Raw genomic sequence first — 27,865 nt, 5'->3', positions numbered from 1 at the left:
ATGTGAGCCAAATTTCATTGTAATCGGTTCAGTAGTATTTGCGTGAAAGAGTAACAAACACACACACATCCTCACAAACTTTCGCATTTATAATATTAGTAGGATAGGACTAAACTGTTTGTTATTACGCTAAAATTGCTATGCTCTTAACTATATATATATTTTGTTAGATAACCTACCTATAAATTAATCTTAAATCTGCAGTAGTCAATGAACTTTATTCACGGACGAAGTCACGTTTGGAAGCTAGTTTTTCTATAATATTACAATAGTGTGGAAGGTATACCTCCTTTTTGACGTTGGTTAAAATGCATTATGCAGCTTGAAAGAAAACAACGGACATTTAAAAAGTCTAAAACTTTTCATTTTTAATAAGCAAGACTTAATGTTTTGACTTCACTTGAAGTAAATATTAATATGGAAGAATTGTTTTTAAAACCTAAGGTTTTATTTAGTTTTCGCCGATTTTTATGCTGAGGGAATTTGATGAATATTACGTACCGCTGTTAAAAGGTAAAACATAGTATAAAACAAAGTCGCTTTCTCTGTCCCTATGTCCCTATGTAATGCTTAAATCTTTAAAACTACGCAACGGATTATGATGCAGTTTTTTGAATAGATAGAGTGATTCAAGAGGAAGGTTTTAGTATATATAATTTACTATGTTTTAGACAAAGCGAGCGAAGCCGCGGAAAGCTAATAATCATAGTAATTTTATGTAATAATAATATTCAATTGAATAGATAAATTATTTATTTGACCTTGTTGGCAGTTTATGATCCCCGATGCATACAGTTATGAAAATTGTCTTTACATTCAGGGGATGAAAATTAGCTCATACACCGACCGACTATAAAGTGTACCAGGTTCTTTTAAATATCACATTCAAGAAATTAGTAAAATCAGATATTATAGCAATCTTTAACTAGGCCTCTATTAATAATTTGGAACTTCTAGGGACACATTGAAATTTAAATTTTTAATAAATTTTTAAGTAACTTACCAATTCATTAACCGCTGTTCACAATAATGACGAATTTCAGTTAGTCATTACTTTTAAAATGTATTTTGTACTTCCTGAAATTTTCTAATATTTCAAAATGTAAATAAATGATAAGTACGCCATTATTGAAAAGGTTACATGGCATGTTCCATTTCTCTGTGCATTTCTCGTATTTTTTTTTATTTCAAATAAAGCCATAGGACTATTTAAAAATGGAATCCAGATGGGATTCCATTTTTCATTTTGATTTTCGTAACAATTAACGTTTAGTGTCGTATTATGTAAAATTGTTATTATTTATAAAATATAAATAATAAATCACTGTATTTATTTATTATTTCTACATATTAATAAATGTTATAAGAAAAATTTATTCTTAAAATAGAGAAAAAAATGAAACTGCTTCAATGTGGCTTCAACAAACACAAACTTATTTAAACTGCATAAGTTAAGAAAAAGTTTAATCGCGGGGCGATATAATAAACAACAATTTTAAAAACATTATAAAAAAACTGCACTAAATTAAAAAAAATTGTAACGTCAAATGAAAAAAAAACAAACGTCAATTAAAAAAAAGCCCCTGCCTGCAAATAAAAAAAAAATACTCACGTCAAAATTGGCGCGCGGCGTTCGATTTGAAAAAATTGAAATTTAAAAAATTATTAATTGTAAATAAGCAAGAACGTCCGTTACACTGTTCGTTGTTGAGGGAATGTGAGGTTTATATAGAGGGTGAGATGGTAGCGACTGGTTGGCCGATTTGTTGACGGATCCGTCGAGGGTTGTGTTGAGTGCAGGGGCGAGCGGATTTAGGAACGCTTCACATATTGCAATGTTAGAGGAAATATTGTTTATTCGGTAAGCAAAACACTAAATATAGATTTTTCTTTGTAAATAATGAATATTTGTATTGATAAGTAAGTTGGAGTTTCTTGCCGGTCCTCTCGATTGATACTGCTTTCCGAATCGGTGATAAATGTTAAAAATATGTTATGATGATTCAAAAGTGCTTCTAGAAGAAGTCTAATTGAATATATGAATGTTTGAGTTATGTTTATCACAAAATTTACCATATTCCGTATTCGAGTTATAATAATATATCAGTGTATATTAACAGACTTTTTAATATGCACTTAGATGATTCCATTCCCACACTAATGTTGTAAATATTAAACATTTCAATTTTTACACGCTTTATATTAGCTTCACCTGTATGTTTGTTTGTTTGTAACCGACTTCTTTGGGCGCGATTTCGACCCACTTTAAACGGCCAGATTTCGTTCAAACTTTGTAGATTTATTGAGGACCGATGACAATACACTAATTTGATAAAATTATTCCATTTTTTAGTTCGGTTTTCTATAAAAAGCGTGTTTTTTAGTTTTTTTTTAACTATTATTATTATTATTCGTTGTAGTGTAGTAGTAGTAGTATTTAAGAGAATTGAAAAAAGACTTCGTCAGTACAAAGCAACACCTTACTATCCTATCCTACTAATATTATAAATACGAAAGTTTGTGAGGATGTTTGTGTGTGTGTTTGTTACTCTTTCACGCAATTTCTACTGAACCGATTACTGTGAAATTTAGCACACATATAAAGGGTAACTTGGATTAACACATAGGATAGGTTTTATCCCGGAAATCTCACGGGAACGGGAACTATGCGGGTTTTTCTTTGAAAGCGCGGGCGAAGCCGCGGACGGAAAGCTAGTCTATTATAATAATTGTTTGGTACATAGGTTTAGAGGCGTAGATAATGTTTTACAGCAACATAAAGGGGCCTTTTTTCTCGTAAATGTAGACGATGTCGTGTGCTTCAGCTAGTTTATCAATAAGCTTGATCACAAGCGGAGCGATTAAATACATAACCCGCTTCGCTTATCCACCATGACATATACTTACCCCGCGGACTTGAGAAAATGTTGTATATAGTTTTAATAGATTTTCCTGTTGAACTTCAAGTGCGATTATGATCTATAATATTTATATTTTTACTGACGAAAATATGATCTGTATCGAATTCGAGACGAAGTCGAGTTTTGGTGGTAATGTTATTAAAATTGGTGATACACTAAATTACTAGAGCTATGTTTTTGCTTATAAGTAGACTTGACTTTGAAGTGGAAAAAGGTTTTACATTTGATGCGGTTTCAGATACTTATTATAAACTAGAGGTCCGCCCCGGCTTCGCCCGTGGTACATATTTCGCAATAAAAGGTAGCCTATGTCCTTTCTCGGGTATCAAAATATCTCCATACCAAATTTCATGCAAATTGGTTCAGTAGTTTAGGCGTGATTGAGTAACAGACAGACAGACAGAGTTACTTTCGCATTTATAATATTAGTATTTTACTACTACTGTAAAAACGTTGTTCATAAAGTTATGATTTAAAATAATTAAAACAGTTTATTAGTTACTATCTTAAATTTAAAATTAAATTAAACATTTCTCCATTTGTTTCGAATTAAACAAATTACTGTTTTGGTTGTAACTCGTACTTATTACAAAAATCAACAGAACGACATTTATACAGCGAATGAAATGCTACATCTTATTAGTCAGTAATAGTACTTTTCCCCCGCGGATTTACTCGCAGTGCTCCTTTCCTGTTGGTCTTAGTGTGGTGATATATAGCCTAGATAGCTTTCCTCGATAAATAGGCTACCTAACACTGAAATAATTTTTCAAATCGAACCAATAGTTCATGAGATTAGCGCGTACAAACAAACACACTTCAGTTTTATAATATAAAACTGATATAAAATTTAATATTTTTCTTGTCGCAAAATATATAAAAATCATTTACTAGCTTTCACCCGCGGATTTATCTACAAGCTAATACTCACTAAAACCTTCCTAATCGATCACTGTCTACCTATTAAAAAAACCGCATCAAAATCCGTTGCGTAGTTTTTAAGATTTAAGCATACATACATAGGGACAGAGAAAGCGACTTTGTTTTATACTAGTGAAGTAACACTGATCCATTATTGATAGCAAAGTTTAATAAAACCTATAATCTTAATATATATATAAATCTCGTGTCACAATGTTTGTCCTCAATGGACTCCTAAACCACTTAACCGATTATAATAAAATTCGCACACCATGTGCAGTTCGATCCAACTTGAGAGATAGGATAGTTTAAACATGTAGGTACCACGGGCGAAGCCGGGGCGGACCGCTAGTATATTATATGAAACTACAACTATATAAGGAAAAGCCGAGAAAATCACAATCGAAGTTTTAAATAGGTCATCTAGTACTAAAATAAAGAACACTAAAATAAATCAATAAGATTATCTTGTAATATCAAATCATTTTGCTACTTGTATTACAATAATAATTATGAATATATTAAAAATGCATAAAACCATATTAAATAAACATTAATGAATGCAATATTGTTGTCAAATTCCTGATATACAAGATGATAGATAGATAAAATCTTAAATATTTTTAATTAACGACTTTTATATAATTATGACATTAATATTCGGTATTGAGATTAAATCTCATATCATAACGGGAGTTTAATAATATTATTATAATAATATATAAACAATATTGTAAACTAGATGTCCGCCCGCGGCTTCGCCCGCGTTTTCAAAGGAAAACCCGCATAGTTTCCGTTCCTGTGGGATTTCCGGGATAAAACCTATCCTATGTGTTAATCCAAGTTACCTTATATAAGTGTGCTAAATTTCATTGTAATCGGTTCAGTAGTATTTGCGTGAAAGAGTAACAAACACACACACATACTCACAAATTTTCGCATATATAATTTAGTAGGAAGGATAACTAGCTTTTTACCCCGGTTTTGTCCGGCTAACCGGCTAGGTTTTCAAACTTAAAGGTTGGTAAGTATAGACAATTCTTATCTATACGGAGACAAATCTTAATATACAGGGTGGAAGGTTAAGATGGGGCATGAAGGGCAGGTACCTTAACCGTTGTAGCTACATGAAAAGGTTCTTAGGAGACTATCCTTAAATTCTTGAGAAATTTTAATCTACATTCACAGATTTTTGAAAAAATGTACGGTCAGCAAGGAAATCGGCAGTTTTCAAAAAAAATTTTTTTGATGCCAATCGATCCAGTTTCTCATGGGGATCAAAACACTCTAAAAGACCAACTGAGGTATGAGTACTAGAAAAGTCAGAAATCGCGAAAAACTATTTTCATTCATGAACAAGTAAAAAGACAAAGGCACAGCAGCATAACATGCCAGCGACGCGGGGCGTGAGCGGGCGGTGGCTGGTAGCTCGTGCACGAGATGAAAAATTATTTAAATTTGAATATCGAACGAACACGTCACATTTTTATGGCATAAGTAAACAATAACACATAGAAAACAAAAGTTACCAGAAGTCACTCTGTCTTCACTAAAAATGTCCTTAAATAATTTAGAACGTTTAGATCTGTTAGAGGCTTACTTTTTAAATAATAAAAACCCAACAGTTGCATTGGAATGGTACAGGAATAAATACCCAATGCGACATGTACCGACGCGAAAGGTAATTGCGAATCTTGTAAAAAATCTAGCAGAAAGTGGCTCATTTAAGAAAAGCTTGACACGTCCGCGTCGTTCACGCGTATTGAATGAGAATACGGTGATAGCAATTTTAGCACTAATTGTGGAAGCATATCCCGAAATTTCTTCAAAACAAGTTGCCGTTGAAGTTGGTTGTTCGCACTGGATAGTTTTAAAAACATGGAAGAAATACGGCTACAAATGCTACCGCCATGGACGATTAGTCCAAGCATTGCAATCTGGGGACTATGCACGCAGAGTTGCATTTTGCAGATGGTTACGGGGCAAATTTAGTAGAGATAATGATTTAATGAGTTTTCTATTAGCGCATCTTTTGTTGAATCACTTATTTTCTTAGTAAATGTGTGGAAATAGTTTTTCGCGATTTCTGACTTTTCTAGTACTCATACCTCAGTTGGTCTTTTAGAGTGTTTTGATCCCCATGAGAAACTGGATCGATTGGCATCAAAAAAATTTTTTTTGAAAACTGCCGATTTCCTTGCTGACCGTACATTTTTTCAAAAATCTGTGAATGCAGATTAAAATTTCTCAAGAATTTAAGGATAGTCTCCTAAGAACGTTTTCATGTAGATACAACGGTTAAGGTACCTGCCCTTCATGCCCCATCTTAACCTTCCACCCGGTATATAAATCTCGTGTCACACTGTTTGTCATCAATGGACTCCTAAAGCACTTAACTGATTATAATAAAATTCGCACACCATGTGCAGTTCGATCCAACTTGAGAGATAGGATAGTTTAAACATGTAGGTACCACGGGCGAAGCCGGGGCGGACCGCTAGTTCAATTATAAAAATCATTAAAATCCGCCCAGGCGTTCTAGAGTTATTATAATTTTAACTTATGTTATAAAGATGAAGATCTTATAAATAAGATCTTATAAAATGCCCTATGAAAATTGTACTACTAAAAACTATAACTAAAAAGTCTAAAAATAGAACATTTCATTCGAAAATCTATACTAATATTATAAAGCTGAAGAGTTTGTTTGTGTGTTGGAACGCGCTAATCTCAGGAACTACTGGTCCGATTTGAAAAATTCTTTCTGTGTTAGATAGCCCATTTATCGAGGAAGGCTATAGGCTATAATTATATCATTACGCTATGACCAACAGTAGTGGAGCCACGCGGGTGAAACCGCGGGAAGCAGCTAGTAACTAATGTAGCTTTTTATTGATGAAAAAGTTGAAATCTTAGTTTCAGGTTATATGGTACAAAAAATCCAATTTAATTTGATCAAATAAATATTCATATCGTATAACTTTAACACGTGTAAACTCAATTAAGCTACCTTGAAAAAAAATAATACCTTTTTGAATTTTATTAATGTTACAGACATCGGATAAGAAATTTTTTGATAAATTCTACCCCTTTACTATACCGACTACTGTTGTAGAACAATGCGGGCTTGTCGCATTTTCACAGGGTTTTTTAGGATTCATTGGCAGAAAATATTATTCTTTAAAGATTTGTGAGCTTACTAATGTAATGGTTTAAATATGTTCGGTAACAGAGATAATGATATGTTCAATGTTATTGGGTAGTTAAATACTAGATTTCCGCCCGCGGCTTCACCCGCGTTTTCAAAGGAAAACCCGCATAGTTCCCGTTCCCGTGGGATTTCCGGTATAAAACCTATCCTATGTGTTAATCCAAGGTACCCTTTATATGTGTGCTAAATTTCATTGTAATCGGTTCAGTAGAATATGCGTGAAAGAGTAACAAACACACATACACACATCCTCACAAACTTTCGCATTTATAATATTATAGTAGGATATAAAGGTGAAAAACTTTGTCTTAGCTATGCTTGCGAATTGGAAAACACGCGACGATTAGACGCTTAATTTTCAGATTTAGTACCGAAGAGTTCGATTCCCGGTGGAGACGAAGAAAAAAAATATGTCTCGATCTGGTAGGACACAAGGTTCATCACCTACTAAACTTGTCCCTTAAGAAAATCGATCAGTGAAACAGATGTATAATGCATCTGCCCCTTACCCCACTAGGGGACATGGGACTTCACTTTTAGAACCTTCTAGAAAGTACTAGAATAAATAATGAACAGAATCTTGAAAAAAGGAGCAACACGGAAAAGATATGAGATAAGAAATATTATTTTTTATACGCAGGATGTTTACACATTTGCGACGTTAAAATTAATTTTACTATAAATCGTTATATAATGAAGTTATTAATTTTATCAGATGATGGCCATCACTTTAGTCATAGTTATTATTATTAAAATCAATTGATATGTTTTTAAGTTTTTAACTGACGGCCTAAACTAATTTGTATGTATGAATATATTTATTGGATGACAATTTTTGTCTGGTACAGATAAAATCTATGTTTTTTAATAATTTTGATGACGTAGAAAAATATAATATTGCTCAATATATTATTTATATGTGTTAACTTTTAATTGGGAATTGAAAGATTTGTTTGTCTCAGATTAGCTGTAAGTTGATATGAAGTCGACAGGTAAAATTATTTTATTTGGATTGATAAAAAGGTAATTTACCAGTTTTGAAAACTATTGCAATGAATTAACCCTCTTAATCGAAACGTTATTATACAGGGTTTCCCACTGTTGGTATACTAAGCTAAAAGTAGGTTATAGTTTTGCATACGCTGACTTCGTAAAAAATACTTATAAAATTCCAGACGCATTTTTTTTCAAATAGATGAATTCTTAAAACTCTATGTGTACAGTGTACACCCATAACAAGTAACCCGCTCAACTTTGCCACCAGCACGTGAGCTATCGTTTAAGATTAATAATTTTAAAGTTAAATAATAAATAAATAAATGTTTTCATAGACAAAATGCTCACATTAGCGAAGCGGTATATGCCGGCTGCGCGAAGCTAGAGAAGAAAACATGGATTGACAGGAAAAATTTAGCAAAAAAATGTTGATGTAATTTTGTTGTTCGAGTATTTTTTCATGATCAGTGTATGCAAAACTAAAAATTCCTTCGCACTTAGTATACCAATAGTGGGACATCCTATACAGGTTGTAATCGTAAATTGTGCACAAGCGATTATTCCGTAACTACCTATTGCAGATATCAAAAAACTTTAAACTGATATCGAAAGTACTACCTAATGAGTAAAATGGCCCTAATAAATTTTAAAAATAAAACGAGAAATAGCTAAAAAATTAACTTGAAACCCTCCCATACATTTAGTATGAGATACGACTGACTACAACTACAACGTAACGACTACCCAAAACAAACTTTATTTTCAAATCAAAATTCCTAAATAGGTAATTAACGCGTGCAGCCAAATTCCTTATTAGCATTTTTGAACATTTGTCACAGATACTATAATACTAGTACTGGAACTATGGAAAGTATGCAGTATATAGAATACTAGCTTCTGCCCGCGGCTTCGCCCGCGTGGTGTTTTGATAAACGGTAGCCAATGTTCTTTCTCAGGGTCTAAAGATTGTCTGTGCCAAATTTCATCAAAACGGTTGAGAGGTTTATAGTCCATTGAATGAGTCCCTCCAAGGGGGGTCTAGAGTGCGTGAGTTAGTAACGTAAGATGTTTCTTCGGAAACATGTCAAGAGTCCCTAGGTAATAAACATACTAAAACCCCGGGCCACTAGGAGGAGCCCCGGAGTGGGGGGAGGGGGGAAATGGGTCCATTTTTTCATTTTTCGCTTAAATCTCAAAAACGGTACATGTTAGAGAAAAACTTTCAAGGAAAAATTGAAAGGCCATAAAATTATCTACAAGTTGTACCTGAATCATTTTTTCCTATATCCTACCGTTTCTGAGTTATACGCAGTAAAACATGATTTTGGCTCAAACAATTTCAACATCAATCGATCAAAAAATATTTCTTTCTTCCAAAAAACTCAAATGTGCAACTTGTGACCAGTACTGATAGATTGCTCTTAATTATTTCTATAATTGGTAAAATAAACACATTCCTCCATGGAAGCCTTTAGGAGGAATCGATTGTCAAAATATTATATTAGGGCAGTTTGAGTTACTGAACTTGATCTTTTTATTTTTTTCTTCCAAAAAACTCAAAAGTGCAACTTGTGACCGGTACAGATAGATTGCTCATAATTAGGTCTATCATTGCTAAAAATACCAGATTCCACCACGGAGGCGTTTATGGGGAATTGAATTTTATCAGGGTAGTTACGATACATGAACTTTTTATTTTTTTCTTCCAAAAAGCTCAAAAGTGCAACTTGTGACCGGTACAGATATATTGCTCATAATTAGGTCTATCATTGATAAAAATACCAGATTCCACCATGGAGGCGTGTACGGGGAATTGAATTTTATTAGGGTAGTTAGTTAAAAAGTTCATGTATCGTAACTACCCTAATAAAATTCAATACCTCCTAAAGGCCTCCATGGTGGAATCTGGTTTTTTTATCAATGATAGACCTAATTATGAGCAATCTATCGGTACCGGTCACAAGTTGCACTTTTGAGTTTTTTTGGAAGAAAAAAAATAAAAAGTTCAAGTATCGTATCTACCCTAATAAAATTCAATTCCCCGTAAACGCCTCCATGGTGGAATCTAGTATTTTTATCAATGATAGACCTAATTATGAGCAATGTATCTGTACCGGTCACAAGTTGCACTTTTGAGTTTTTTGGAAGAAAAAAATAAAAAGATCAAGTTCAGTAACTCAAACTACCCTAATATAGTATTTTGACAATCGATTCCTCCTAAAGGCTTCCATGGAGGAATGTGTTTATTTTACCAATTATAGACCTAATTAAGAGCAATCTAACAGTACCGGTCACAAGTTGCACTTTTGAGTTTTTTGGAAGAAAAAAATAAAAAGATCAAGTTCAGTAACTCAAACTACCCTAATATAGTATTTTGAAAATCGATTCCTCCTAAAGGCTCCCATGGAGGAATGTGTTTATTTTACTAATTATAGACCTAATTAAGAGCAATCTATCAGTATCGGTCACAAGTTGCACTTTTGAGTTTTTTTGGAGAAAAAAAATAAAAAGTTCAAGTATCGTAACTACCCTAATAAAATTCAATTCCCCGTAAACGCCTCCGTGTTGGAATCTGGTATTTTTATCAATGATAGACCCAATTATGAGCAATCTATCTGTACCGGTCACAAGTTGCACTTATGAGTTTTTTGGAAGAAAAAAATAAAAAGATCAAGTTCAGTAACTCAAACTACCATAATATAATATTTTGACAATCGATTCCTCCTAAAGGCTTCCATGGAGGAATGTGTTTATTTTACCAATTATAGACCTAATTAAGAGCAATCTATCAGTACCGGTCACAAGTTGCACTTTTGAGTTTTTTGGAAGAAAGAAATATTTTTTGATCGATTGATGTGGAAATTGTTTGAGCCAAAATCATGTTTTACTGCGTATAACTCAGAAACGGTAGGATATAGGAAAAAATGATTCAGGTACAACTTGTAGGTAATTTTATGGCCTTTCAACTTTTCCTTGAAAGTTTTTCTGTAACATGTACCGTTTTTGAGATTTAAGCGAAAAATGAAAAAATGGACCCATTTTCCCCCTCCCCCCACTCCGGGGCTCCTCCTAGTGGCCCGGGGTTTTAGTATGTTTATTACCTAGGGACTCTTGACATGTTTCCGAAGAAACATCTTACGTTACTAACTCACGCACTCTAGAACTTTTTATTCAATGGACTATTAAGCGGGAAAGCGTAACAGACAGACAGACAGAGTTACTTTCGCATTTATAATATTAGTAGGGATGAAATATTTAACATGTTTTTTGCATCCTTACTAATATTTTAAATGCGAAATTGTGTTTATATTTTTTTTATTTTTTTGTCTTGAGGTGATGATAATAAGTAGATGAAAGTATATACTTACGTAGGCTTTTTTTAACGTGGTTAAACATGTCATTCTCATTGGAATTTTCTTTACAAGAATAAAATGCGATAAAAATATATTTATATAGCAATAAATATGTAACATATATTTAAACGATTTCTTTCTTCGGTCTCCTGATTTTTATCAGGAGACCAATTAATCCACAGCCTGAAAGTACATAATAATAATACGTTATACATGGTTATACGCAGCATTTAAACACGTGACAAATCAAAGTCCGCCATTTTTCAAAATCAATTTAAAATGGACGTCACCAAGAAAAAGTCAAATCATCTTGTAATTAGTTTCTTAAAATAAATTCATGACTTTTGTTTAGTGGTTTGACTCATGATAGGTCAAGGCTGAGTATATAGGTAATTAGTTTACTGCCCGCGGCTTCGCCCGCTTTGTCTAAAATCTAATAAATTATATACTAAAACCTTCCTCTTGAATCGCTCTATCTATTATAGTCCGGGATACATCGCCCATTTTTGCAAGTGATTACTATCAAGCTAATTTTTCGTGAGTAGTTTTATTTTGATGAGATGCCCAATAATTTAATGTACGAAACTCTCGATTGTGGTAGCTTACAGAGGTAACAAGGATAAAAATTTTTGATTTGACGGTTCTCAAATATTTATTACGCAATTTGTAGGACAATATGTCTGTTGAATTATATAAGTATTAAATAAGTGAAAATAAAAAAATCTGCTGGTTAGTAATCATTTATGATGACCTCGTTATCGATACACATTGGAAAGGGGGACTCTTTGATCAAACCATGGATTTTGTAGGACAAATATTTTTTCGAAAAATTTAGATAATTATTATCTTGAGATTGAACAAAAAAAACATTCAGTTAGTAATTAATATTTGAGAACCATCAAATCAAAATATTTTATCCTTGTTTCCTCTGTTAGCTACCACAATCGAGAGTTTCGTACATGAAATTATTGGGCGTCTCATCAAAATAAAGCTAATCACGAAAAATTAGCTTGATAGTAATCACTTGCAAAAATGGGCTATGGATCCCGGACTATTAAAAAAACGCATCAAAATCCGTTGGGTAGTTGTAAAGATTTACAAAAGGACATAGGGACAGAGAAAGCGACTTTGATTTACAGGTACTACCTATGTAGTGATATAACCTGTTGAAATGCACTAGAACTTTCTTTCAGGATTACTCAAATTGTAATCTACCTGAAGACCATTTTTTATTTACTAATAGGGAATATGCATAAAATTTTAAATGTATCGTAATATTATAATGAAAAGTATTTTTTTTATTTACTTATTATTTAAACCCCTGAAATAATATTCAAAAAGTGCAAAATAAGGGAGCGAAATTCAAACTTCCAAAACGCGCCACCACTGGTCGAACGAAATGTGACGTCACGCAAAGCGCGCGCAAAATGGCAGCGTTTGAACTGCTTAAATTTTTTATAAGTTTTAAATTTCATTTATAAAAATATCTAGAGTATTCAAAATACTCTTTATAATAATTTTTTCCCCATTAATATTTTTTTCTACGTTATAGAATAGTAAACTATTAATGACAAAAAAGAAAAACATGAATATTCCCTATTCATCGTCCCGGCTTCAACTGAGTTGAATCGAGATTAAAGACAGAAATCGGGGAACATACTAAAAAATAGAATCTGCAGACGAATTGAGAATCTCCTTTTTTGAAGTCGATTAACAAAATAAAGCATACTCAGATAACGTTCTTCATATTGGTAAAATAGGTTTTTTTAAACCGGTTTTGTAGGCCCCTTGCAATATCACAAACTACCTCTTTATGAAATTATTAAAGACTTTCAGTAGGTTTATATTTTTATCATTATATTTAATTCTATTCCCTCTGTACCTAATTAGGATATATACATAGTCTTTCTGTCGGTTAGTTTACATGGATTGCATCGTTTTTTAGATTAAAAGTCACCCAAAAACATAACTTTGCTTTACAATAAAAGAGACTATAGTGTAAAATGTTCATACATTCTCTGCTTCATTTCTAAAACATTTTCTTTTGTTTATATTTTACAAACTTAATGTCATCATGATCATCTCTACTATATAAAAATAAGTTGGGTTTTCCTTCCTGACGCTCTCCAGAATGCACGAACCGATTTCCACGGTTTTGCATTCGTTGGAAAGGTCTCGGGCTCCGTGAGGTTTATAGCAAAGAAAAGGTGTCTCTGGTGGCGAAACGGAGTTCGCCTGGTTTGCTAGTTTCTTAATAAAATAGTCGACTAACATTTGAACAAAATTTAAATCTTGTGCGTTAACGTTAGTGTATTGCAATCTCGATAGATGGCGCTGATATCAATATGTAGGCTTGAAAATAGATGGCATGCTCATTGCAATAATGTTGATGCAAATAAACCTTAGATTTAATAAAAAAAAACTGAAAAAATATATAGGACGCCACCATTTAAAAATTCGTTAATAGTTCGAATCTTGCTTCATTATCAAAATTTGTCTATTCTATAAAAAAATTCTAATAAATACATAGTTTGAACCTTAGTTCTAACATGTGAAATAGGTAATAAATAAAACAGCAAATAATCGTAGTAAAATAATTCATTTTTATTTCATAAATTTACATTATCTATACATATAACAAGAGAAATGAAAGAAGCTATGCAATAGCTTAAAAAAATGTCTTGATACCTACATGATGATGATAAAGTGTTATAAATTGAAATTGTTCTAATTTTGAATCAGTCTTACTTTTTTATCAATTTTCTTACATAAATTCTTTCTTGTTTTCTCTTAAATTTTAACAGGATAAATCTTCTTCTTATATATAAAAATGAATCGCAAAATGTGTTGGTAAGCGCATAACTCGATAACGGCTGAACCGATTTCGATAATTCTTTTTTTATTATATTCCTTGAAGTACGAGGATGGTTTCTATGTAGAGAAAACGTAAATATGTACCACGGGCGAAGCCGGGGCAGCCCGCTAGTTATTGATAAAAATGTCTCATCTCTGTTCAGAATATTTGCCAGTATATTTTCTATAAACATTTAAATTATTAACATATCACATATTTAAATTATTACTGATCTGAAATAAAATGAAGATAGGTATGAACGATAACAATCATTTTTAAATAAATAATAAATAATAATATCGTAGACAATAATTGCAATTTCTGATAAAAACAATGAATTTTCCTTGCTAGTCATAGTTCACAACAATCAAAATGTATTAATCAGCTTCTTAATCATTTCAACAGTGTCATTTCTAGCAATATTCTCAATATATGACGTTGCTTTCTTCGCGTGATCCTCATACAGCATCTTAGTTTTATCAACCGCATCCGTTTTCAATATATTAAACTTTAAATCTTCATAATCAACATCCTTAACATCGTTCTTAGCTTGATCAATAATTTTATACAATTCGGGATTTTCTTCTAACGCGAACAAAACCGGGGCGCTTGCTAGGCAAAACTGATCTTTACTGTCTGAGCGTAAAGTTTGTAATTCCGTAGCAGCTTGCCAGGCTAAGCCTACATGACATCCGAAGTGATACGCACTGTTTTGTGTATCACGACTCTGTCTACCAAGTAACATTGCTGATTGGCAACCTCTTCCCAGCAAACTCACTCCATTGAAGACTGTCCTAGCTGTCCATTCCTGTCTGGGCTTCCCGAGCACGTCATCAGCAGCAATGGACGTTGTATCAAACGTTATGTTCAAATCGTCTTTTTCGTTCTTTGGTTTCCCTGGTATAGGCATGTTTTGCTCGTCGCGTTCTCCAAAGAATTCGCCTTCAGAGAGATCCCTTAATGCTGTAGACACTATGTATAATACATCGGCGTTCTTAAGACCTGCTAGCATAGCATTGGCTGTTACAAGGAGATAGTCACCTAGGAGTATAGCAATCTTGTTCCCAAATATAGCAGATTCTGTATTCTTCGATCGTTTTGCAAATGGGACGTTCACAATGCCTCTGTGTATAAGATGTCCAGTTCTCATCATTTCTGTTAACTCGGCTAATTGTCTCTGTTGTTCTTCTATAACTTTAGTTTGTGTGGAACGAATTTTGACAGATTTGGAGAGTAGTAAGATGATTAGGCCCCAGGGTTGGAGGTTCTTGGAGTCGCCGTAGAGCACGTTTTTTGCTGTCTGCATTACGAGGTGGTTGCTGCCTACCTGGAATTGAAATAAATTGTGTTATTTAATGTAATAATAATATCTGTGTCAGTATAAGAATAAAAGTTATGATGTTTGGAAGTAATGGTAAAGTATTGTTGCTGTAATTTTCAAATGTTTACGATAATCATCTTGGAATGAAACTAAGAATGAATAGAAACAATTTCTGTTATTCTCAATATAGAATCATAAGCGTGTTATGTTTATGCTAGCTTGAAAAGTTTCGATTCGTCTTAATTAGATAAACGATAATAAATAGATGACCTATGTTTTAGATGTCATGTTAAAAAACGAAATCAAACGAATTTTGTAATTTTTGTTTTGATATGTTTCTTTCTATTTGTATGTTTTTAACTAGTATATTATACTGTCGAGTGTACGTACGTTGTCTTGTACATAATTAGTAAAAAATGAAATTTTCTTTATTTTCAAGCGTCAAAACGCTCGTGTATAATAAGCCTAATAAAATGCGTGTCCAATCATATCGTGAACAGTTAACTTCTTGTGAAAGTGCCTTCCCGGCTTTTTGTCAATATTTTCTATTTACAACAGTTTAATGAATTGTTACAGATAAACGCGATTGTGCGATAAACCGAGATTTAGTTAAAAAAAACTAAATAAAACCGGCCAAGTGCGAGTCGGACTCTTGCACTCCAAAATAGGTTTGCTATTTTTTATTGTTGTAACTACGAACTTTAAATTTATGCTTTATAGTATAGCTGCTAAGAAAGGAGGGTAATGTTTTCAAGTTTTGTTTCTTTGTTTGTTACGATTTCGTTGAAAAATATAGAATTTAAAAAATATAAACTAGGCTTCCGCCCGCGGCTTCGCCCGCGCAGTCAAATAAAAACCCGCATAGTTCCCGTTCCCGTGGGATTTCCGGGATTGCGTCATTTTCCCGGGATAAAAAGTAGCCTATGTCCTTTCTCGGGTATCAAAATATCTCCATACCAAATTTCATGAAAATTGGTTCAGTAGTTTAGCCGTGTTTGAGTAACAGACAGACAGACAGAGTTACTTTCGCATTTATAATATTATACTAGCTTTCCGCCCGCGGCTTCGCCCGCGCAGTCAAAGAAAAACCCGCATAGTTCCCGTTCCCGTGGTATTTCAGACAGACAGAGTTACTTTCGCATTTATAATATTAGTATGGATTTAGATGGAATTCGGGCTAAGTCAGGGTAGCGGCTAGTAGTGTATAAATAAATTCGTGAAAACTAAGTATGTTAGTGTCATTAAAATAATTCTTATATTTCTAGAAATAAAACAACAGTGAAACTACAATTCGCGATGTGTAAAAGAAATTCAGCTCTAAAAACATTTATATTTTATACTAGACTAGATTTCCGCCCGCGGCTTCGCCCGCGTTTTCAAAGGAAAACCCGCATAGTTCCCGTTCCCGTGGGATTTCCGGGATAAAACCTATCCTATGTGTTAATCCAAGTTACCCTCTATATGTGTGCTAAATTTCATTGTAATCGGTTCAGTAGTTTTTACGTGAAAGAGTAACAAACATCCATACATCCATACATCCATACATCCTTACAAACTTTCGCCTTTATAATAGTATTAAGATTAAGATTTAAAATTCATTGCAATTTAAATTAAATAAGAAATTAATTAGCAGGGATCTAGATTTGAGAAAGTGTGTGAAATACTCAGTATAAATACAAACATTAATACATATTATAAAAGCGAAAAGATGTAGGTATATAGGTATGTTTGTTTCTAATGTTCAGAATTGCTGAAAGAATTTTGATTGACTACGTTAATTGACTACACTACGTTAAATTTTTGGTGGAATTTAATAACTATTACCACAGAATATAGAATAGTATGCTATTACATAGTTTATGTTAGTTGAAGTGATTTATTTGCCAGTATAATAGCAATTTCTATAATATCTAACTATTTTAATAGCTTGATCTAACATAAACTATAATATTAAGAAACTATGGCCTCAAAATTTCTAGATGGACAAAGAATTTTGCTTTACTCGAACATATTTCATTATCCAACATAATTTTCTGTTTTTTTTTTTTTCTGGATTAAAATAAATAAACAATACACTTACCAATTTCCTCAAATACAGCGCCAAATTAGCAAATTCATCGCTAAGCAAACATCTCAAATTCATAAAAGAGGTCGGATATCCCACAACTTTCTCGGCCTCCCGTATCGCGTTACTCCAATTCGTGAATGGCGGCCTTAGCAGGATCAAAATTTCATCCTTCGTCAAACTGGCAACCGTAGTTTCATAGCGCCTTTGCGAAAAAAAAACATTTGACGCGCGCCGCAAAACGCGGGAAACTGTGTATGACATTTTCGTTTTTTATTCTTTTCTTTTTTATTTTCGAAAATTTTAAATTTCGAATCGACTGAACATTCTATGAGGCGTGTGAATGAACGTCTGTGATGAACGTAAATAAGAAATTGTAGGATTCATTCTTGTTCTATGAAGTGTTGCCATCGTTAGACTCAAATTAGCACTCTTGTTATTATTGTTATGTTCGTGACACTAATTTTGTTTGTAATAAATATAAAATACTGGAACTTTATTTTTAGAATTTGTTAGTCTTATTTGTTGACGTATACTAACAAGAGTTTTTATTATTCACTTTGTGAATCATTATTTATAAAAACAAAGTAAATTGAGTCGGTTTTTTTTTTCAAAATTTTTAACGGTTCCACAAAATGCAATTAATGCTCAATTTAGAATACAATTTAAATTTTAGATACAATATGAAATTTGAAGAAAATGTATCAACTGAAAATTTATTTTTATTCATTTATATTTATGTGCATCAAAACAAAATAGCAAAGTGCATGGAAAAAATAATAACCTGGCAACACAATTACTCTTGACCGTGAAAGCGGAATGCACTAAAGTGGTCAATGAGTTTAACTTTTCAAGGACACATTTTAGACCTTATTACCTTGTATTAACGCACTAACTACCTTACTTGTAATGCAGTGTAATCGAACTACATTTACAACTGCATTTGAATTTCAACTCTATCCCTTACAAATACAGTACAAAATGCTATGTATTTATGTAACAGCGTCTAGCTTTCTTGTCCAATTTATTAAGAGCTCTCTGCTCAGTACAGAATTCCCGTTGCTTACTATAATTATATGGAAGTAGGAGGTGGGGGAGGTCTATGTTATTTGGTTCTTTTTTTGTTTTATTATAACTTGGAAGACATGCTCGACTAATCATCCACGGAATAGGCTGTATGAAACTTTCTATAATCCACATATTTTTGTGTGATGATATATTTATTTTGGTCTTTATTATTTACTAGCAAGTCAACCCGGCTCCGCTCGGCTGTACACGGTATTTGTTTAGTTAATTAAGTAATAATTGTTTTTAAATTTTAATCATTTATTTTGTTGTAATTGTAATGTTGTACTCAAGTTTTAAATACAGGATAGTTTTAAGCCAAGATATAGTCATAGATAAATATTTCTTTGTTTCTTACACATCTCAATTAAATCTCAATTAAAAGTATCATCATCGTTGTTTCAAAAAATATCAAGGCGATGATTAAAAAAGAGTTGTGTTCGTTACAATAATACAATATTGTAAATGCATATAGAGCACTTAATATGTAGAATAGGCACCTAAAAAAATTAAGATTAAAAAATTTGGAAAAAATGGAATGGCTATTTAATTATTTATATCTTGTTACTTTTACTTAGGAAAATAAAAACACAGCTAACAATAATTAAATTTATTAATAGGTATAATTAACAATAAATCTTAATCACTAAAACGTATACTGTGTATCCATTATTTATTTATTTAACTTTAATTTTTTTTATTTGACATTTACGTCACTTTTTTGACAGTTCTCCTTTCCCGCCAAAAGTAATCTGTCAGCGGCCATTGCAAGAAATACGCGGATATTGCTATCCCGCTTATCACCGTGTGTATGAGCGGGAAGTATATAGTGCCGTAGAATTTTGCGAAAATGGGATATATCCAAATGCCTCTTTCGAAGTAAGTGTAGGTTATCCTGAAAATATATGATTGTGTTTATTTAAATTACTACAATTAATGAATTTATGGATTTAAATTTATTTAGTCTTTCTTACTCTACCGTAGCACTAAGAACCTATCTAAGAATTCAAATATCATTGAAATATAACCACATAACCATGTCCTTTTATTAAAATTTAATTAATATACTTACGCAACAAAATACAAAGCAAAAAAGAACACCATGTGATAGAAATACTTTCTATGTGTGCGTGGCTGTGTCCTATATCTGTACATGATCTCCCACACAGCCAAAGGTATTATGGCTGTGTGCATGATATGGTTCGATATGGGATTCAATAATTTGTCTGTGTTCTTCGGGAATACTAGGGCTTTGTCGTATAGTGAAAGCGACCAGAATACTATAGTTACAACCTGGAAGTGAGAAAATTAAAATAAGTAAAAAGCATTTAAAAAAAGCCTGGGTGCCGAACACACGTGTCAGAAGTGAAACTTCTTTAGCGAGATTCAAAGATATCAAAATCGTCGCTTTACTCCATGACGGTATTGCCATGACGCGACCTTGAAATTTTACTCTCAAGAAGTACTTCAATAAAATAAAAAACGTGTGGCAATCGGGGACTGCCGCGGTAAAGCTATGCTATGTGGCATGCCTTCAAGCCACACAAACATAAACACGTGTGGGTAATTTATAAAAAAAGAAATCGTTTAATGAAAGAAATTTTCTTCCTATAAATAAGGAATATAATAATAATATGTAACTCCTGAAAAGGAAAATAATTTTCATAATCGCATCAGTGTTTCCGAAGATTAATCCCAAAAAATAGACAAAAACAGAAACTAGGTATATCTTTGCATAAAACAGTACAGTTTCTTCTGTAGGTAGTTATTCTTGTTTTGGCGCCAATTTGAGTCATTTTTAACTTAGACTAAAAAATTAAGAAATGGCATTGTGTATGAAAGCATAATTAATTTTATTTATTATTTAGTTATTTACCCAACAAGCTGGCCATAAAACACTCCCGAACAACGTATCCCTGAAACCTCTTAAGTATTTTGACAATTTGTATTTTTTATTTTCCCGATTTTTTAACTCCCGTACATCAATTACGAGGCAAACAAATGCGTAGAACATTTGTATCATCTGAAAAATAAAGAAAACTTGTAATATCTGTGTTGTATGTAATATGTAGATTTTTCTAAAAGCGCGGGTAAATTTTTGGCGGCCAATGGAGGGAGGCTATCTCATTTTAGTGACATCTGTCAAATTTTTTTTTTCAGTCTGATAGTAATGCATAGGTATAGTTTTCAATAGTATTATTTTATCTGTGGTAATGCCAAATGTTATGAAAATGAATGAACAGTATGCTCAAATGATAAAACTAAAATTAAATAAATGTTAAGAACGAACAGTCAGTAGGGAAACACCTGTCAATTGTAATAATAACCCTTGCGATTCTCGTAAACACGCTTGCTTGTGTGTGTGAGCCATTTCTAACGTTTGTATGAAGTTTCCCTACTGGTTGTATCTGTATATTGTGATACATGCGTAGACAAAAGTATTAGCTTAAAAATACGCGATTTACAAACTAATAAAAATATATTAATTGTACTAAAAATAAAATACTATTAAACTTAGATCTATCAAGATAAAAAGTAAAACAACTAAAACCCAACTACGACAAAAAACGACGCTGAAAAAGTATAAAACAAAAGTTAAATTGATGAACTAATAAAGAAGCTATGAACGAAAAGATGTGAATTATATGCAATCAGCCCATGAATACAGGTAAAGTCACAAGCAAATGCTAGTAATATATATATATATTCAAAATGTGCAAGTAAAAAGCTTTCAAATGATACCAAACACGGCATATTTATCTTAACTTTATTTTTTTACTCTGTATGTTTTGTCCGCTAGAGGGCGCCACATTAGATTTTGTGAAACCCCATATAGCTTATAACCAGCGGACAATTAAGACGCTTCTAATGATATGTCATTTGTCGAATTCTGATAAGTAGTTTAGAAGTTACGAGGGAACAGATGAACATACATACATACATACATACATACATACATACATACATACATACATACATAGCCTGTCAAAATCATAACCCTCCTTTTGCTTTGCCGTAGTCGGGTAATAAATAATAAATTACTATGTTGGTTGAAGATTAATTGGACAAAAAAATTGAATGATTGCCTGTATTATAAGAATATATTGATCTTATATTTTTCTGTTTTTTTCTACAGCATTTTACTTACCAAAGTCCATATAGTAAAAAACCTAGGTTGTAGATTCTTTAAAATTATTAAATCTTGATTTATTTTCATATGTGGCTGTATAAATATGGCTAGATATATTAAATTTCCAGTATGCATTATTATTGTAAATATATACGCGTATATCCTATGGTGTGCGTACTCCATTTTATTTCTGAAATAAATAAAAATCTATATATATATAAATGAAACCCGTTTCGCGTTGTCACGGCATCACGTGTGAACGGGTGGACCGATTTCGATAATTATTATTTTATTATATTCTTTGAAGTACGAGGATGGTTCTTATGTACAAAAACGAAGATAGCTTTGAAGATAGCTGCCAACTAATTTATTATTAACTAGCGGTCCGCCCCGGCTTCGCCCGTGGTACATATTTCGCAATAAAAGGTAGCCTATGTTCTTTCTCCGGGTCTAAAGATTATCTGTGCCAAATTTCATCAAAATCGGTCCAGTAGTTTATGCGTAAAAGCCATACATACATACATACAAACCTTTCCTCTTTATAATACATACATAGATATTAGTATTAGTATAGATAGTAATGGAGTGATATTTCTATGAAAAATTGATAGTAAATTTCTGTTATCTATGAGTAATATTAAAACTATGTACAAAAAGTAACATAAATATAGAGCCGATAACACATATCTTATATATAAAAATGAATCGCAAAATGTGTTGGTAAGCGCATAACTCGAGAACGGCTGAACCGATTTCGATCATTCTTTTTTTATTATATTCCTTGAAGTACGAGGATGGTTTTTATGTAGAGAAAACGTAAATATTATGTACCACGGGCGAAGCCGGGGCGGACCGCTAGTATAAAATAACAATAAAATCACACATAGATAATTTAAAATTTGTTATATAGAAAAAATCTATTACAACATCAGTTACTTCGATAAAATCTTTAAGTATTTAATCCATACTAATATTATAAATGCGAAAGTAACTCTGTCTGTCTGTCTGTTACTCAATCACGCCTAAACTACTGAACCAATTTGCATGAAATTTGGTATGGAGATATTTTGATACCCGAGAAAGGACATAGGCTACCTTTTATTGCGAAATATGTACCACGGGCGAAGCCGGGGCGGACCACAAGACCACCAGTATACTATATACTAAAAACCCCAAAAAGGTTCACTTAGATAATATAGTTTCAACTTTACGAAAAGTATATTCCACTTTTAAAATACATACATTTTCCTTATGTTTTTATACAACTTATAAAAACCGTATTTTTGAATAAAAACTTCACATAATCTTATACGTGTACACAGTACAAACACACAGATATAACTGATTGCTATTATTACATACATTTTAGCATTATGTGATTATGACCTATGTGCTATGACCCGTATCAAGATATCCTTTGTCTATGTATAATAATTATTTTAATTATTGTTTTACGCGCAAATAGTCTATTTTATAGTACAACTAGTGGTCCGCCCCGGCTTCGCCCGTGATACCTACATGTTTAAACTATCCTATCTCTCAAGTTGGATCGAACTGAACATGGTGTGCGAATTTTATTATAATCGGTTAAATGGTTCAGGTGTCCATTGAGGACAAACATTGTGACACGAGATTTATATATATTAAGATTATTGACTATCTCTATTTTGTTGTTCTATGTACTACATATTTTAAAGTACTAATCCTATACTATCCTATCCTAAAAATATTATTAATGCGAAAGTTTGTAAGGATGGATGTATGTATGTTTGTTACTCTTTCACGCAAATACTACTGAACAGATTACAATGAAATTTAGCATAGATATGGAGGGTAACTTGGATTAACACATATTATAGGTTTTATTCCGGAAATCCCACGGGAACGGGAACTATGGGGGGTCTTCTTACTAATAATATTATAAAGGCGAACGTTTGTGAGGAAGGATGTATGTTTGTTCCTCTGTCAAAGGAAAATCATAGAACAGATTTTAATGATTTTCGGCTAGTTTTATTTGTCGCCATCTGGAGTATTTTTTTATTTTTTTATAGGAGTGTCATGGCATTCAGTTAGAAGTTTGGTAAGATAAACAAATTTGTTTTTGTTAAGCTACATACAAAACTTAGGTCAAACAGTTGTTTGTCAAAGAGTGCAAATAGATAAGAAAATTCTCTACAAATATAGCTCAAGAACTATATTAATCGCCAACTCACGCTTGACCAGTTTTATTTAACTTCAACCTTGTTACACAACACTAGTTCTGACCTTGATTTTACTCTGTATAATATGTAATTTTTATGCAGTTATTAACTTAACTACACTTATTTACGTGGATCAAGGAAAACTAAGTGAAGTCAAGATTATCTCTTAAAAACATTTTCTACGAAAAACGATAATCACAAATCCAAAATAATAAATTACTTTAAGTCAATTTAATTAATGTTGTCAATCTTCGTTGCGTATCGTCCTTGCAGAAAAATGTGGACCATTTTTAGCCTGATCGTGCGGGGTGAGGTAAGTGTTTAATTTTGGCGGGAGGCGGAGAGTGTCCGTTCTGTAGCGTTTAGCTATCTACTATTACGTATTCTGTGCTATTGCATAGCTTCTATCGCGGGCCTTGAGCGCGGCCGCGGGGACCGAATCGAGAAATTCTGTAACGAAAAAACCGGGGTAAATTTGGTCATTTGATTTTGTACGGCAATGTATCATACTATTTCTATACTGCTTTTAATCCATTACCACCCATTACTCTGCAACGCCCGCCGTACAAAAATCATGGAGACCTCTACCTGTACTTTCGAATTCCCATCTGCACTCAGGTGGACAGCTTACAAGTGACGGCATAGTGCTGAATCTTATTATTTTATGCTCTTATATCGTTCTAGATAGGTCACCTGGAGGTTCAAATGACCCATAACTTTTTCAACATGGGCCTGTAGTCTATTAATATTCCGCCATGGCTATCCATCTATCTATCTTCTGTCTGCCTTTCTTCTATATGTATATACACATACACATCAACAAAGTCCAGTGATATTTTGTATTTTACGAATATCTTAAAATCTATGAAAAATTTTAACATAATATAAGTTACTCTATGCCTACAATCATATCTCGGCTTGGACATTCCTTCTTACGTTACACTATGGACCTTTCCCGTTTTATTCCTGTATACAGATTTGAAACTTATGTTATACATCTGACTAAACTTGTTATTACAAGTGTAATATTGTTATTAAGCATTACACAAAAAGTTTTGTGTAATGCTTAATAACAATACGTGGGAAAACGAATGTATTGCCATAAAAAAAAAATTGAATTTTAGTTTTTTGAACGCGCTAATCTCAGGAACAAAATGGTCCGATTTGAAAAATTATTTCAGTGTTAGATACCCCATATATCGAGGAAGGCTATAGGCTATATATCATCACGCTAAGACCAACAGAAGCGGAGCAATGCGGGTAAAACCGTCGGGCTCAGCTAGTAAATAATAAAGATAATAAAATAACCTATGCTATTTATTCGTAGGAAATACAATTTATGGAGAATGACAAATCCTCGTGACATTGACAAAAAACTCTACAAGGTTTTTCGTTTTTTTTTATGAGGAAAATATATTTATGTTATAATTATATTATGTTTTTCAAGTATAGAAATACCTAGTTATTAAGGAAATTGGGAATAAGTTTTTTTTGTCTTGTGACAGAATACATAAGCTACTTTTCATCCCGAAAATCCCAAAGGAACGGGAACTATGCGGGTTTTTCTTTGAAAACGCAGGTGAGGTCGCGGGCGGAAATATATATATAACTAGATTATTATAGTATAATATTATTATAGTATATAATATTATTATAGTATTCTCTAAAGATCTTTTATATTATAATTGGACATTTCATCTATTACTAGCTGTTGCCCGCAGCTTCGACTGCGTGGAAAAGATTAATTTTCATGGTACAAACTTTCATCCCCTATTTGATCCCCTTGGGGGATGAATATTCTAAAATCCTTTCTTAGGGGACGCCTACGTTATGACATCTACCTGCATACCAAATTTCAGCCCGATACGTCCAGTGGTTTGGGCTGTGCGTTGATAGATCACTATATCAGTCACCTTTGAGTTTTATATATATAAGATAGATTTTTAACATTTACTATCTATCCTATTTCAATTGAAGATGTATGAAGCCTCATTAAATTTCTTTCAGCAGTTCTTGACTTACGGTACCCTGTACAGTATACTATTAATTATTCTGTGCTTACGGGACGGGATCAAACTCGATGAAGTAAGTAAATTACGCAGAATCCTGAGGTATAAAGATTATTTATTTTTCGTGGTAAATGTTAAAAATATGTAATGACGATTCGAAAGTGCTTCTTAAAGAAGTCTAATTGAATAAATAAATGTTTGAGTTTGAGTTTGAGTTCAACAGATTATTGTTAAAAGTCACCTGTTTTCATATATCTTCATAAATTTCATTCGTTTAAGGTGTCTTATAAGATAAAATACATTTCACATTTATAGTTCTACTAGCTTTCCGCTTGCCTTCACCTGCTTAATCTAAAACCTAATACATTATATACTAAAACCTTTCTCTTGAATCACTCTATCTATTAAAAAAAACGCATCAAAATCCGTTACGTAGTTTAAAAGATTTAAGCATACATAGGGACAAAGGGGCAGAGAAAACGACTTTGTTTTATGCTTTGTATTGATTTGCTTTGTGTAATATTATGATAAATATGATTCAATATGACTAATAATAATAATTAGTGTTTTAATTGATACAATTAGCATAAACAGCTGACAAGTGGCAAATACATTATCTATTACATAAATAATGTAATAGGTGCAACTTTGTAACGCCTATTATAATTATGTTAAACTAGCTTTCCACCCGCGGCTTCGCCCGCGTTTTGAAAGAAAAACCCGCATAGTTCCCGCTCCCGTGGGATTTCCGGGATGAAACCTGTCCTATGTGTTAATCCAAGTTACCCTCTATATGTGTGCTAAATTTCATTCTAATCGGTTCAGTAGTATTTGCATGAAAGAGCAACAAACACACACACACACACACATCCTCACAAACTTTCGCATTTATAATATTAGTAGGACAACATTATGTACAATTAAAAAATTAATTGTCTGTAAAGTCGGTTTACGGATAGTTGAACGTGTTACGTGACAACGTCCGATTGTGCTTCTTTGTCGCTCGTTTCGCGCTCTCGCTTGCACTTCAAGCCTTACATGGAACGCCTCAGAGCGAGGTAACGCCGCATGAGTCATATTTATATTTATATTTATATTTATCATGGGAATTAGATGTTGATGATGATGTTAATGAAAAAGGCAGTATATTTGAAAACGTAGATAACTAAATATATTTATTTACTCCTACTCTCCACATACATACAAAGATACACAACAACATGTTTGCTTATATATTTTTAACAGAATAATTAAACTTACATGTTTCATTATAACAATTAACAATATCAAATTATTTTATTTCAAGTCTTTATAGTATTTTTCTTTTCAAAATTCTACATAGTTATCTGGTATATATTGTACATACTAGATTTCCGCCCGCGGCTTCGCCCGCGTTTGCAAAGGAAAACCCGCATAGTTCCCGTTCCCATAGGATTTCCGGGATAAAAACTATCCTATGTGTTAATCCAAGTTACCCTCTATATGTGTGCTAAATTTCATTGTAATCAGTTCAGTAGTTTTTACGTGAAAGAGTAACAAACATCCATACATCCATACATCCATACAAACTTTCGCCTTTATAATAGTATTAAGATTAAGATTAAGAATTAAGATATTTCATCCATCAGTCCATGTCCCCTATATTTGTGTTACTTAAATATTATATTATCAAAATCAATAATATCCTAAAACCCTACGCTTTCATTTTTTAACACGCTTTTATTTATTCGATAACTGCGCATTGTGTTTTTCCTTATCGATTACGATAGTTATGCTCGAAAAAATACAGAATATGTTCAAAATCAAAATATCCATGAA

The 27,865-nt window shown here is 32.6% G+C and overlaps 3 protein-coding genes across 3 annotated transcripts in view; all 3 read right to left on the bottom strand.

Annotated features, from left to right (window-relative positions):
- Positions 1–1,698, bottom strand: part of Hdc (histidine decarboxylase) — a 32,579-nt gene extending 30,881 nt beyond the window's left edge. Inside the window, exon 1 of the mRNA XM_089712398.1 lies at positions 1,613–1,698. The gene's annotated coding sequence lies outside the window, so the exon portion shown is untranslated. The remainder of the gene's footprint in view (positions 1–1,612) is intronic.
- Positions 1,699–14,395: 12,697 nt separating this feature from the next.
- LOC149476344 (uncharacterized) lies at positions 14,396–18,029 on the bottom strand. Its single transcript, XM_089712033.1, has 2 exons — positions 17,658–18,029; positions 14,396–15,583 (listed from the first exon to the last, which is right to left on the bottom strand). The coding sequence occupies exons 1-2, from the start codon at positions 17,904–17,906 to the stop codon at positions 14,624–14,626; spliced, it is 1,209 nt and encodes a 402-aa protein (XP_089568159.1). The 5' UTR covers positions 17,907–18,029; the 3' UTR covers positions 14,396–14,623.
- A 1,304-nt stretch (positions 18,030–19,333) lies between these two features.
- LOC149476343 (androgen-dependent TFPI-regulating protein-like) lies at positions 19,334–23,173 on the bottom strand. Its single transcript, XM_089712045.1, has 5 exons — positions 23,080–23,173; positions 21,856–22,027; positions 20,584–20,730; positions 19,780–20,000; positions 19,334–19,602 (listed from the first exon to the last, which is right to left on the bottom strand). Exons 2-5 carry the CDS (start codon positions 22,018–22,020, stop codon positions 19,416–19,418), a joined length of 720 nt encoding a protein of 239 aa, XP_089568171.1. The 5' UTR covers positions 22,021–22,027; positions 23,080–23,173; the 3' UTR covers positions 19,334–19,415.
- Positions 23,174–27,865: the final 4,692 nt, after the last annotated feature.

Source organism: Colias philodice, chromosome 28, assembly GCF_061535455.1.
Source record: "Colias philodice isolate Cphi_HAF_F1 chromosome 28, ilColPhil1 Martin Lab GWU primary, whole genome shotgun sequence".
Classification (NCBI taxonomy): Eukaryota; Metazoa; Arthropoda; class Insecta; order Lepidoptera; family Pieridae; genus Colias; species Colias philodice.
The sequence above is the reverse complement of the archived record's forward strand: the minus strand, read 5'-3'. Positions and strand labels throughout refer to the sequence as shown.